Raw genomic sequence first — 13291 nt, forward strand, 5'->3', positions numbered from 1 at the left:
AACCTGGGATTAACTCCTATTAGGGTTTTGACCCCAGATACTGCCAGGAAATGCACTGGCTCTGCCCCCAGAAGGGCTTTGTACTCCTTTCAAGGAAAGGCAAAGGGCTGCACCCCAAAAGTGCTTTTAAACCCCACATCCTGCAAGGAAATGCACCAGGCTCTGCACACCAAAAAGGGGTTTTCACCCCCATATCCTGCAAGGAAATGCACTGGCTCTGCCCCCCAAAAGGTTTTTTTTACCCCCATATCCTGCAAAGAAATGCACTGGCTCTGCCCCCCAAAAGGGGGTTTTCATCCCCTTATCTTGCAAAGAAAGGCAAAAGGCTGCCACACAAAGGGTGCTTTGTAACCCACATCTTGCAAGGAAATGTACTGGCTCTGCCCCCCAAATGAGGCTTTGCACCCCCATATCCTGTGAGGAAAGACAGGGCTTTGCACCCCCATATAAGGATGCCCCCAAAAGGGGGTTTGCAGCCCCCCCCCCTTTTCTCTCCACTCATTTGCACACTGGTGCAGGGTTTCCTCCTGGAAAGCTGCTCCAAGGGGGATTCTGAAGCCATGACCTGGGTGCAGCCCCAAACTGCTTCCCTAGAGCAGAGCACAACCTCCCCCCAGCCAAAGCTCTGCTTGTGGGGCTCCAACCACTGCAAACCAATGCTATAAGCAGGGCTGCTCTGACCCCCTCACCCCAAATGCGGCCGTGCCCCCATCCCTACACAAGGGAGCTTTGGTTTCTGTGCCAGGAAGGGAGATAAAGCCAATGTTTTCCCTGGCTCCTCCCGTTCCAAACCCTGCCATGGGTAGGGACACTTCCACTAGAGCAGGGTGCTCCAACATTCAAGACACAGAAAAGATGGGCAATTCAGTGACACAGAATTGCAGCCCCCCCAAGTATTCCTACAACTATGAAGGCAGCAACATCAGCTGAGCTTCCTGAGGCAGCCAGGAGGTTCCATTGCTGTGGGATAGCTAGCTATAGGGAACAACCATGGTCATTTGGGGAGTAAACCTTGTAGACAGCTTCTTCTGCCACTTGTGTCTTCAGCTGCTGCCCGCTGGCAGAATCCTGGGGAGCACAGCACATCTCAGAAGCAGCATCACGACACTTCCAGAAGCGTTTAACTCCATCTAGATACAAATTTATCTATTAGAGGGCAAAACAAAGCACTTCCCCTCTCTCCATCCCCCTAAGACCAAAAACTGCTGCTTCAAGCAACAACCCACCCTGAGCATCACAAGCTGGGGCAATCAGGAGCTACAAAACCACTTGTGCTGGAGCACAGAGGAAGATTCAACCCTGTTCTAATAAATCTACTTCAGGAGCTGGAATAGAAAATAAGCCCAACAAGCAGTGCAGTGGCAAGACACCTCTGTTCTAACAGCACTACCACTGGCCTTTGACCCTGGGAGCTCCAGATCCTCACTAAGGTGCCCAAGGGATTCCCAGGAGATTCCAGAACAGGATGAGATTCTTCCAACATCCCCCTTTCCCAGCCACTTCCATCATTTTCCTGCTCATTGCCACAGGGCTTATGACTTGCAGGTCTCTTCCCACACATGCACTCGCTTTCAAGACATGGGATCAAGGTCACCACAGATATCCTGTCTCCATTCATCTCTGCCATGGGGCCATGTTCATATCCTCATCCACAGCAGAGCCCCAGAGGTGACCCCAACTCCTCACACACTCAAAACCCCATCCCAGAGATCCTAAGGATGCTACACCAGAGGCAGAAGCATCAGTTCAATATTGTTAATAAAGTAACAGCTCTTTTTGGTTCTTTACAGTATTTATTGTACGTGCAAACCTATAGGGAAAAAACCAAACTGCCTGCTGGAACCTTCTCTTGCTCAATCAGGTATAAATTCCTTTCAGGTAAAGCATGTTTGTGTGTTCCACTTCCAGTTAGGGAGCAGCATTACGCAGCAGTTGCCTTCTGTTTGTAAGTTGCCATCATCTTCTTGATCTCAGCAATTGCTTTACCAGGGTTCAAACCCTAAAAAATAGGAAAATCAGCACGTTAAAGCCCCCACCTCCTGCTTCACCCCAATCTAAGTCATGGTAAGGTCACAAATGTGCTGCTACTCACACAAATAACTGGCAGAGGAGGTGCTCAGCATCCTTTTTCCCCCCCTAAAAGCTGGAGTCCAGCCTAATCTTGCGCTTCCTTTTCAACGCTGGAAGGTTAAAGCATAATGAGAGGCAGCTCTGAAGAGCTGGCTCCAGGCAGGCCAGGCACCATGGCACGTAGAGCCATGGGTTTCAGCACGCTGCTGCAGGTTTGCTGCACTCCAGCTCAATTTACAAGGGTAAAAGGCAGTGTGGAGTAGAGCAGCAGTGCTGGGAGCTCACCTCCTCTACCTGCAGGCTGAGCCAGCAGCACTGCCCACTGCTCATTTGACTTTGGAGGACTGGTTTTGAATCAGCAACGCGAGGATCAAAGAGAAGTGAGCAGCTGAGGGACAGGAACTTCTAACAAAGCTTAAGCAGGGTGGAATTCAACAGTTTTATAGGGGTTATAATGAGTTCTGGAGACAGGAAACCACCTTGTAAAACCTGACAGTGATGGTACAAGAGACCAGAGAATAAAGAATGGTTTGGGTTGGAAGGGAGCCTAAAGCTAATCCAGTTCCAAACCCTGCACAGGCAGGGGCACCTTCCACTAGAGCAGCTTGCTCCAAGCCCCTGTGTCCGACCTGGCCCTGAACACTGCCAGGGATGGGGCAGCCACAGCTTCTCTGGGCACCCTGTGCCAGCGCCTCAGCACCCTCACAGGGAAGAGCTTGTGCCTTATCTCCAACCTAAACTTCTCCTGTTTCCTTGTCCTATTGCTACAGTCCCTGATGGAGAGTCCCTCTCTTGCATCCTTGCAGGCCCCCTTCAGACACTGGAAGTTGCTCTGAGGTCTCCATGCAGCTTCTCTTCTCCAGGCTGAGATGGGGAAAAGCTGATGCGGCTTTTCTCCTTACCAGAAATAAAACTGTTTTGGAGAACACTGGGGAAGTAACCAAGAACAAAATTGCCAGCTGTAAATGCTCCCCACACAAGTCAGCCAAGCTTTCCTAAGGAGGTTTTCCTACAGTATAGACACGTCAGGTCACAAAGGCCCTTCATCCTGCAGCACTGCTACCACACTGATCATGGCTAATCTCAAGATAAGAATATGGCTGAGAATGGAACAGGAACTGCCCCTGGTGCAGAGCTCACCGTGCAGTCTGTCAGGGCTGATGAAGACAACTGACAGGATTAGAGCATGTGAGGGGCAGTGTGTTATTAACCACAAAGGTGTCTCAAACTGAAGGCCAAGAGCTGTTTCCTCACACTGTGTACATTCCTACATACAGCCAGATCTTCAAGTTGAACCTTCACCTTCAGCTGAACAGCTGACACTGATCAGGAGCTAGCTCCCTTTACAAAGGGGGAATTGTCTGTAGTCAGGGCATCACTTGAGAAACACACAGAGAAATGAGCATGCACGGTGTCAGCCCAGATCTCAATCACCTCCCCTTCCCATCTGTCATCTGCTCAAATATTTACCTTCGTATTAGTTCACAGCTCAGGAATTACTCCACCACCAGGTGCAAAGGCTGTGCAAAGCACAACTGGCAGGAAAGCAAAACTCAATAATCTGCCCAACAACAGGCACAAGGTCATTGCAAGATGAGGAAGAGGCACACTCTGGTTTGGGAAAGCTTACTCAGTTCTCAAAAGAAATACCAGAGAACCAGACCATCTGGGAAATGTCCTAACAGCAGGATGTCAGCATAAAACACGTCCCTCTGAGGTGTTGAAAGCTTGTTGCAGCCTTCTCCATTACGCAAGTTGCACAATACACCAGGGATAGTTGCTGCTATTGGAGTTTAAGGCTGCACTGTGGAGGGTTAAGAGTATTGTGGTGCTCAGACCACTGACTGGACCACACAGCACAAACCTCCCTGCACCATTTCTGTCAGTGTCCCTCTCATGACCAGCGCCCTATTGTCACACTCTAAAGCCTGGAAACAGGTTCTTAAAGTCACAGCCTTGCTCACAAGGAAGAGATGTTCTTGCAGTGTGTAATACAAACTTTGCCATGTCCTCTTGTACAGCCACTATTGTAAGCACAGCTGCTGGTAACTTGCTGTGTTCCAAGAGGCTGAACAAGCCAAGGCAAGCTTGAGGAAAAAGAGCCAGCTTAAGTGAGTGTTTCCCTGTTGGTTTTCAAGCAGGGTGCTTGGAAACAATCCAGGAACCCTACAAGGGACACAGACAGGACACACACATACCTTAGGGCAAGTCCTTGTGCAATTCATGATAGTGTGACAACGGTAGAGAGAGAACGGGTCTTGAAGCTGAGCCAGACGCTCCTCTGTGTAGTCATCCCTGGAGTCAATCATCCAGCGATAGGCCTGGAAGTCAGAGCCATTGACACACCAAATGCTTCTTCAAGGTGTTGTAACCAGTGGGAAGCATTAAAAGCAACACCTCCCTCAGGAATTCCAGCCCAAAATGTGGACTGTGCAATACTGTCCCACCTATCTGTCCTGCTTTTAGGCAGCCCCATGTGACAAACAGGATCCATCCTTACCTGCATCAGCACAGCAGGACCCAAGTACTTGTCCCCGTTCCACCAGTAACTGGGGCAGCTGGTGCTGCAACAGGCACACAGGATGCACTCGTAGAGCCCGTCCTGCATGGGGTAGGAGACCGCAGCCAAGTCACTCCAGAAACCCATGACAAAGCCCTTTTAAAGAGGGGATTTACAGGAGCATGTGCTTCCCTCGCCACTTTTCCCCCCTAGTGACTTGGTGCAACAGAGTGGCTCTGAAAACCTTACACTGAAGCAGCGCTGCTGGAAGAAAGCAATTCCTACGTGCAGGTCCTCCCCACGTTCCATCCTCCCAACTGAACCCATATAATAAACCAGGGGTTTGTGACAACAGGGGGGAAAAAGCATAAAGTGAAGAAAACTGAGGAAATTGCTTCATCCTCTGGCATTCACAGAATCCTTCATCCTCTGGCATTCACATTCCATCCTTCCAGCCTGTCCCAGAGAGTGGCTGAGGAAAGGAATAAATGTGCTACCAAGTAATGATTCAAGGCTGTGTTGCAGAAGAGAAAAGAGCACCGTCTGCCCCACAGCCTCAGGGAGAAGAGCTCTAGGTTAGCATGTGCTTCAAGGGCATCCCCAAGCACTTAGAGAATGGGAATGGTGCGAGCCTTGAGCCATGTCATCATTTATACAGAGATGAAGGCACTGAAGACCTACATGGAAGTGGCACTGGGCAGAACACAAACTCTCCCAAGCCTCCTAGTAGCTCAATCAACCCCCCAGGGTAAGAGCCAGAGTCCAGTCCAGCTTAATTTATGTACCTGAATGTTGTTCTTCAGACAAAAGTATCATTACATTTAGCTTTGAAAAGTACCTGATGCCAGAACTCCCAGAGCTTTAACAAGTCACCTGCATTAGTCTTTCAGAAAGCTTTGCCAGAACTCTGCAAGCCAGAGTTACCTTCTCACCTCAAATTTGTCTTATTTCTCACTGTAACATTTCAAATCACTGATGATGCAAAGGAAAAGGTGAAGGTTTTCCAACTGTATCCGCACTTCTCCTGCACTGTTCTCACAGCAAGAGGAACTTCAGCAACAAGATAAAAGAGATCAGATAACATCATGAAGTGGTGCAGGAGAACTATCTGTTGCCCTCAGATAAAGATTCTTTCAGACTGTAAAACCCTGTGGCTGTTGAGAATGTCACAGCACCAGTCTCATGACACTGCCGACATCTGGGGCACATGATGGGTCTATTCACTGCCCTGTAGCTTTGCAGCAAGCACACCCCTCATAGAAAACCTTCAAGATGACTGCAGCTCATGGGTTTTATTGCATCTCCTTTCATCAGCCTTCCTCTCTGCTGTTCATATTCACCTTTAACCACTTGCCAAAACGGAGGCTGCCTGCCCGCTTTGTGCCTACGCAGCGACAGGCTGAGCTTTGATCTGTGAGGCGATGGATCAAGACGGGTCAGAGGCAAAAGAGAAACTGCTGATTTATTGCTACCTCCTGGGGCAGCCAAGGAAATCCAGACAAGAACTTACCCACACTATCAGCCTTTTAAAAAGGCTGCTATGTCTCAGCTGTTCCTCAGACACCCTTCAGCTTTCTGCAGAAGCTTTGGATCAACACCACTCTATTTCCAGAAAAATCCCCTCAAAGGCCAGACATTTAACTCATGCACAAACACATCATGCTTGTGCCCCACATCCAAAAGGGTTTAGCTGTTTGCCATTAGTTTTTAGGGTAAAACTGCTTTTAGGGTAAAACCCAGCAAGCAGTAACATGAAAGCACTGCTTAGCATGCTGCAGCTAGACAAGAGAGCGCCAAGCCTGACAGCCTGCATACCAGCATGAACTGCAGTGCCTTATCTCCACTAGGATATTACAAGCTTGTAGCTTTTATAGTGTTTTTACAGACAGTGGAAATGAGATCAGAGTCCCCATCACAACCATGACTGCATTTCATTAGCAGATGTTATCCTCAGCAACACCAGTGTGCCAGGATGCTGCATTTCAGGAGCAGATTCCACCCACGTGGCGTTTTGCACCAGACAGCTTGGTCATTAAAGGAACTAGAAGCTACTGCATGTTAAGTGTTTAACCCAGGTCTCATCTGGAAAGGATTTCAAGGGTAGAAAAGAAGCAGTGACCAGTTTCTGACGGTCTTCTATGGACTGCAGGTACTGCTCCTTGCCCTCTTTTGACTCATCCTTCTTCTTCAGGTAAGGCTCGATGGATTTGTACTGTGCATAGAAGTTACTCAAGTCCTAGAAGTCAAAAGAGGTCACATTTATTAAGCTAAATTGATGCATGACATTGAACATCTGCTACCCCTCCAATGGAAGGTGGCATTTTCAACCTCAACCTGCCACATTCCTCCAAGTGAGGCCAGACTTAGTCACTGCTGTGAGGCTCCGACCCACCCAAGCCAGAAAACAGGAGTAACATGTGAACTGTGAGACCTGATCTTGTTGGCACCTCCCTTTCCAACCCAATCCAAACCCCATGCTGCCTGGAACAGCACCATCCTGGGTGGCAAGCTGAAGGAGGCAGATACTCACTGGGACAAGGTCCTTCACCACATACATGTGGGGGAGAGGGTAGATTTTAGTGATCTTGTTGAGATCAGGGTCAATTTTTTTGATACAGGCCAGCGTGTTTCCACCAGCAATGTTCATGGCACAGGAGCCACAGATGCCTGTGTGGGAGAAAAAGAGTAAAGCATCAGATATTTACCCTCTTATCCTACTCAAGAAAGATCTCCTTGGCCCCAAGCACGCCCCCAGGCTGTCTTCAGGAAACTGTACGTGACAAGGAAAACGCCAGAAGTTGCCATTGGCCCAAACATGTTGCTACTTAAATAAAGAACAAACACAGGAGTCACTTTCATTAAAGACAAAACTCATTCTCAGTGTTGAGCTTTCTTCCACAGCAGAAAACAAGTAGCTTGGACACCTCATCCCTTTCGCATCACTCATTAGCTGTACATGCTACTTAGGGTGGAGAAACCATTCGGCTTCATTCACAGGTTTGAAGCACAAGCTTGTATCGATGCGAAGCAGCAAACACCAAGATTATAACATGGGAACCAGGTGCAGCCCCCATCTGCCCTACAGTGATGGTCTAAAGCATCCCTGAAGGTGAGGAACATAAAACAAGGCCAATGACACTGAGCTGTGGGGTGCAGTTGACACGCTGGAGGGAGGGAAGGGATGCCAGGCAGAGGGATCATGACAGGCTGGAGAGAAGGGACGGTGCACACCTCATGAAATTCAACAAGGCCAAGCACAAGGTCCTGCATGTGGGTCAGGGCAATCCCAGTCACTGCTACAGGCTGGGGGAGACGGGATGGAGCAGCCCTGAGGAGAAGGACTTGGGGTGCTGGTCAGTGAGAAGCTCCCCATGACCCAGCTTCAGTGAGTGCTTGAGCCCAGAACCCCCCTGTGTGCTGGGCTGCACCCCCAGAGCTTGAGCAGCAGCTCAGGGAGGGGATCCTGCCCCTCCGCTGTGCTCTGGGGAGACCCCCCCTGCAGCCCTGATCCAGCTCTGGGGCAGCAGCACAAGAGGGACGTGGAGCTGCTGGAGCGAGGCCAGAGGAGGCCATGGAGATGCTGCGAGGGCTGGAGCAGCTCTGCTCTGGAGCCAGGCTGAGAGAGCTGGGCTGGGGCAGCCTGGAGAAGACTCCTGAAGGGGAGACCTGAGAGCAGCTCCAGTACCTAAAGGGGCTGCAGGAAAGCTGGAGAGGGGCTTGGGACAAGGGATGTAGGGACAGGCCAAGGGGAATGGCTTTAACCTGCCAGAGGGGAGACTGAGCTGAGCTCTTAGGCAGAAGCTCTTCCCTGTGAGGGTGCTGAGGCGCTGGCACAGGGTGCCCAGAGAAGCTGTGGCTGCCCCATCCCTGGCAGTATTCAAGGCCAGGCTGGACACAGGGGCTTGGAGCAAACTTCTCTAGTGGAAGGGGTCCCTGCCTGTGGCAGTGGTTTGAGACTGGACAAGCTTTAAGGTCCCTTCCACACAAACTATTCTATGATACGATAAAGTCTCTAAGCCAGAAGCTTCTCTCTGTGCCTTCTGTAGCAGGGTAGAGAAGTGTCACAAACTGTATTTATTAACTCTCAGAGGTGAGAGGACAGACACTCACCAGAACAAACAGCATATAAATAGCTTAACAAATGGATTAAATGACACCAATAATGATCTCCCAGTAACAGAAGGATCAGATGAAGCCCAGGAAAGGCCAAGGTTTACAAGAAAAAAGCAGCACCCCAGAACTGTCACAGATACTGCTCAGGTCAGGAGCTCGGGTGTCCAATTCCAATCAGTGCCTAAATCATCATATTAGAAGAAAGACAAATGTCGAAAGGGCAAAATTCTAATTTCAGGGGATTTGCCACATATCAACTGATATGAGTCAGAGAAATGCCACTGCTCCTCACACTGATGAGCCTCAGACACACTGGCCTTCCCTCGCTGCCAGCTAAAGGCTGGCACTTGAACAAGGTTATTCCTCCCACTCGAGAGATGGTTACAAGTATTTTCCAGTCAACTGGAGAGGGAATTGGGATTGCAGACACAGGCCCACAAGTATGCAACAGGAATGTGGGATCAGGTGGTTTTCTTAACCCCACGTGGCAGAAAAGGGGCAAGATTGAACCAGCCCAGCTTGAAAATCTGTCTTCAGGTTCTCAAAGTAAAGTATTCAGGGCAAGTCAGCTGCTGACTATCTCAACATCAGACTCTGAGAACAACCACACTGCATGGAATTCCTCCACCTGCTATGCAGATCCTAGAGGAAACTGCTGCTTTAAAGCAGCTTTTCATTGAGATCCAAGTCAAAACATCTGAAGGCATCAACTGCACCTCAATTTCTCATACTCCCAACCCCACCTAATTAAATCAGAAGTCAAGCTATAAAGGAATCCTCCCTTCTCACACTTCCTCAGCTAGCATTTTAAGCTGAGCTTCCCAACATTACCCATGAATCGGGATAGTTTTTACAGCTAAGTTTTAATGCAGTTTAAGCAGACATGTTGAACTGTACCTGTCTGAGGACCAGCTCTGCCACGGAAAACCACCAGATGGCCTCTTCCTCAATCAGTCCTTTCACTTAGTCAAAGGGCCAAAAAAAGATTCCTGAAGCTATTCCTAGAAGTCCTAAGTACTCTTCCAGTTACACCCTTCCTTATTGCCACAGCAGCCCCTAGGATTCAATCCCACTCATGTCTGCCCCTCCAATTCTGCTGCTGTCATCTCCCTGGCTGGAATTCCCGATGCAGTCTGTCACGGGAGGGCAGCAAGATGAACAAGATTAGGACAAACTGGAAGGACTGGGGCTGTCTAAACACACTGCTCATGGCTCAGTGTGGTGTGATTACACCCTACAAAGATGAGCTTTGACTTTACTACTTGATTCATTGGGAGCTTCATATGCAGCAACTGAAGAGGACAGCAGCACACTGCCATCTGCCCTGGACTTTTCTAGTGGTTACATGGGTGCTATCACAACAAATCAAGGACAAGCTCCAGTGTAGCAGGGGGAAAATCCTTCTTACCCTCCCTACACGACCTGCGGAAGGTCAGAGTGGAGTCTATCTCATTTTTGATCTTGATGAGAGCATCAAGCACCATAGGTCCACACCTGCAACAAAAAACAGAGTCAGTGAAGCTGTGTAATTCCCCCTCCCCGCCTCAGTGCTAGATCTCTGGCACCAACTAAGCAACACTTTTCTCAACTACAATTAAAACCACACTTGTTCTTCCAATTCCAGGCATCAAGATAGAAATCTCTTGATCAGCACATGCCCATGTGCCTCTGGTGGAAGAGAAGCCCTTTCTCTTGCCAATGCACAGAAGACCTGGCTCAGCTGCAGAGGGTTCACAGGGCACAACTGGAAAGCGAGCACCTCTCTACCTGTCCTGTCCTTTTGGGTGAGGTTTTAACAAGCCTGCCTGTCCTTGTTGGTCACGAGAGGCAGTGCTGTGCACAGAAACACACTCCCAGACAACTTACGTGATACAGCAGAGAAGGCACCCCCCACAAATGATTAACTGGTGCAAGTCACCCCAAAATTTGAGCTCTCCACCATGTGCTTCTTAAGCAGGGAGCTGGGTGGCTCTGTATGTGGAGCTTTCAGAAAGGACACAAGGGGAATCCCTCTGGCAGGGGCACAGCAGCAACTGGAGCGCAGGGAAATCAAGGCACACGTGCCCATGTGAAGGTGTCTGCACCACAGATGAGATTGCACCCCTTCACAGGGCCACAGAGAAGAGCTTTCTGGGTGACAGCCACACCAAGGTGTGCAGGTCATTACTGCAAGTTCAATGTGATCTACGTATCAGAAGTAACTAAGTGGGAAGAAAACTATGTGAAGAGTTGGATGAAGCTTCCATCTTATCTGCAGGTTTGGGACTGCCAGCTATACATAAACCAGTTTCCCTATGAAACATACCCCAAGAGTTTCCATGTAAATAAAGCTTAACAAAGCCACAAACACCTTCAAGCCTTCAAAACAACTCAGGAACACAGCAAAAACCTCATGGAAGTGACAAAACAAAGTGACCATGTTACTGCTGACAGCTAGAGACACTGGCCTTCAGGGCACACCTGAATTCATCACACCCAGCACTGACAGATGAGGCAGGGGAAATCATCTCACATGATGCTAGTAAGATTTATGAGGAAACAGTGATGATCTCAACTGTGCTGAGGACAAGGTGCCCTGTAACACAAGCTGAGGCGCTACCTTCCTGCCTACTCCACCACAGTTTAAGCTTAATGAGACTGCTGACACCTTCAGCTGCCAGCTCAAGCGCTGCTCCGTTACCACTTGTCAGGTACCTGCGTGCCCAGGCAGCCCCAGCACGTCTGCCTGGCAGCAAAGCTTCTCCCTCCCGGGCCACACTCACTTATTCAAATCCACTTCATAGGTCTGCATGCGGGGCTTGTCCCCAGGCTTATCGGGATCCCATCTGTAGATGGCAAACTTCTTGAGACGGGGCGATGCCGCGGCTGCCGTCTGCGCTCCCCGGCACACCTGCATTCAACAAGCAAAGCAGCCCTGAGGTCCCTTCGGGTGGCTTTTAGCCAGGCACCAAAAGGACCCGAGGCCACACGGTTGGGGTGAGAGCCGCAGGAGCCATGGCTGCGTTGGATTTGGGCAGTTTATGGGATAGCCTCGCAAGGCTTTGCTGCAGCACTGGATCCTAGCGCATGCAGCTGCCTCCATGCGGGAGAGGAGACAGTGCTAAAACAAGGTGCCTGCAGGCATTCCTTCCTGCCCCAAAACTGCCCTCAGAAGCTCCCAGGCACTTCCCTACCCAGCTCCAGGCTCACAAACCACCTCCTCACAGCACTCCCACTCCAAGCCACCTGCCCCTACCCACCTCTCCCCAGATTACCCCCCATCCCTATTCCTCCTGTTCCCACATCTCTTCCCAACCCCCGTCTGGGCCTCCCACAGACCCCCCATTTCCTGACAACCTCTATCTCCCCATAAACCCTTTCCCAACCCCGCTCCCACTCTATTTTGTCCCCAGATCTTCCCCAATATTCCCACTACATCCTCTTTCCCCAAGTCCCCCTTCTCCTACCCACTCGGAACCATCTTCGCACCCTGTATTGCGTGCTGGACCTGCTCCTGCTCCACAGGCCCCTCTGTGACCCCCCACAACCCCCAGCTCCCCTGAGCCCCCTGCACTCCCCTCTCCCCCCAGCTCCTCCCCAGGCCCCTCTGCACCCCCTCCTGCCCCCCAGCTCCTCCCCAGACCCCTCTGCACCCCCTCCTGACCCCCAGCTCCTGCTCAGGCCCCTCTGCACCCCTCCTGCCATCCCAGCTGCTCCCCAGACCCCTCTGGACCCTCTCCTGCCCCCTAGCTCCTCCTCAGACCCCTCTGGACCCCCTCCTGCCCCCCCAGCTCCTCCCCAGACCCCTCTGCACCCCCACCTCCTCCCCAGGCCCCTCTGAGCCCCTCCTGCCCCCCAGCTCCTCCCCAGACCCCCCTGCACCCCCTCCTGCCCCCCAGCTCCTCCCCAGGCCCCTCTGAGCCCCTCCTGCCCCCCAGCTCCTCCCTAGGCCCCTCTGCACCCCTCCTGCCCCACACCTCCTCCCCAGGCCCCTCTGAGCCCCTCCTGCCCCCCAGCTCCTCCCCAGACCCCCCTGCACCCCCTCCTGCCCCCCAGCTCCTCCCCAGACCCCTCTGCACCCCCTCCTGCCCCCCAGCTCCTCCCCAGGCCCCCCTGCTCCCCCCCGCGCCCCCCCAGCTCCTCCCCAGACCCCTCTGCACCCCCTCCTGCCCCCCAGCTCCTCCCCAGTCCCCACTGCACTCCCTCCTGCCCCCCAGCTCCTCCCCAGGCCCCTCTGCACCCCTCCTGACCCCCAGCTCCTCCCCAGACACCTCTGCACCCCTCCTGCCCCCCAGCGCGCCCTCTGCACCCCTCCTGCCCCCCAGGCCCTTCTCTGTCGCCCCAAGCCCTCAGCCCCTTCTCCCGTCGCCCCCCACCGAGGTCCCTCCACCCGCTGCCCCGCTCACGGCAGCTCCCCCCCCTCACCGGCCGCGGCCCGGCCCGCAGCAGCCGCGCGGGGACGCCGCGCCTCAAGGAGACTCCCACCACGGCCGCCGCCATCTTGGCGCTGCGCAGTTCCGAGGCGGAAGGAAGCTCCCGTGCTCCCTCAGGCGGGGAAGGAGGGGCCGGGCGCTGCCCGCCGCCATCTTGGGAGTGGCGGCGGCCTGAGGGGAGGCGCCATGTTGAGCG

The 13291-nt window shown here is 52.1% G+C and overlaps 1 protein-coding gene across 1 annotated transcript; it reads right to left on the minus strand.

Moving 5' to 3' along the window:
- Positions 1-1773: 1773 nt before the first annotated feature.
- On the minus strand, positions 1774-13227 carry SDHB (succinate dehydrogenase complex iron sulfur subunit B). Its single transcript, XM_057416252.1, has 8 exons — positions 13088-13227; positions 11446-11573; positions 10092-10177; positions 7101-7237; positions 6690-6806; positions 4571-4672; positions 4269-4391; positions 1774-1999 (listed from the first exon to the last, which is right to left on the minus strand). Exons 1-8 carry the CDS (start codon positions 13160-13162, stop codon positions 1922-1924), a joined length of 846 nt encoding a protein of 281 aa, XP_057272235.1. The 5' UTR covers positions 13163-13227; the 3' UTR covers positions 1774-1921.
- Positions 13228-13291: the final 64 nt, after the last annotated feature.

This window comes from Pezoporus wallicus, unplaced genomic scaffold (genome assembly GCF_028554395.1).
Source record: "Pezoporus wallicus isolate ANWC-B61680 ecotype Strahan unplaced genomic scaffold, APGP_CSIRO_Pwel_v1 contig_14547, whole genome shotgun sequence".
Lineage (NCBI taxonomy): Eukaryota > Metazoa > Chordata > Aves > Psittaciformes > Psittacidae > Pezoporus > Pezoporus wallicus.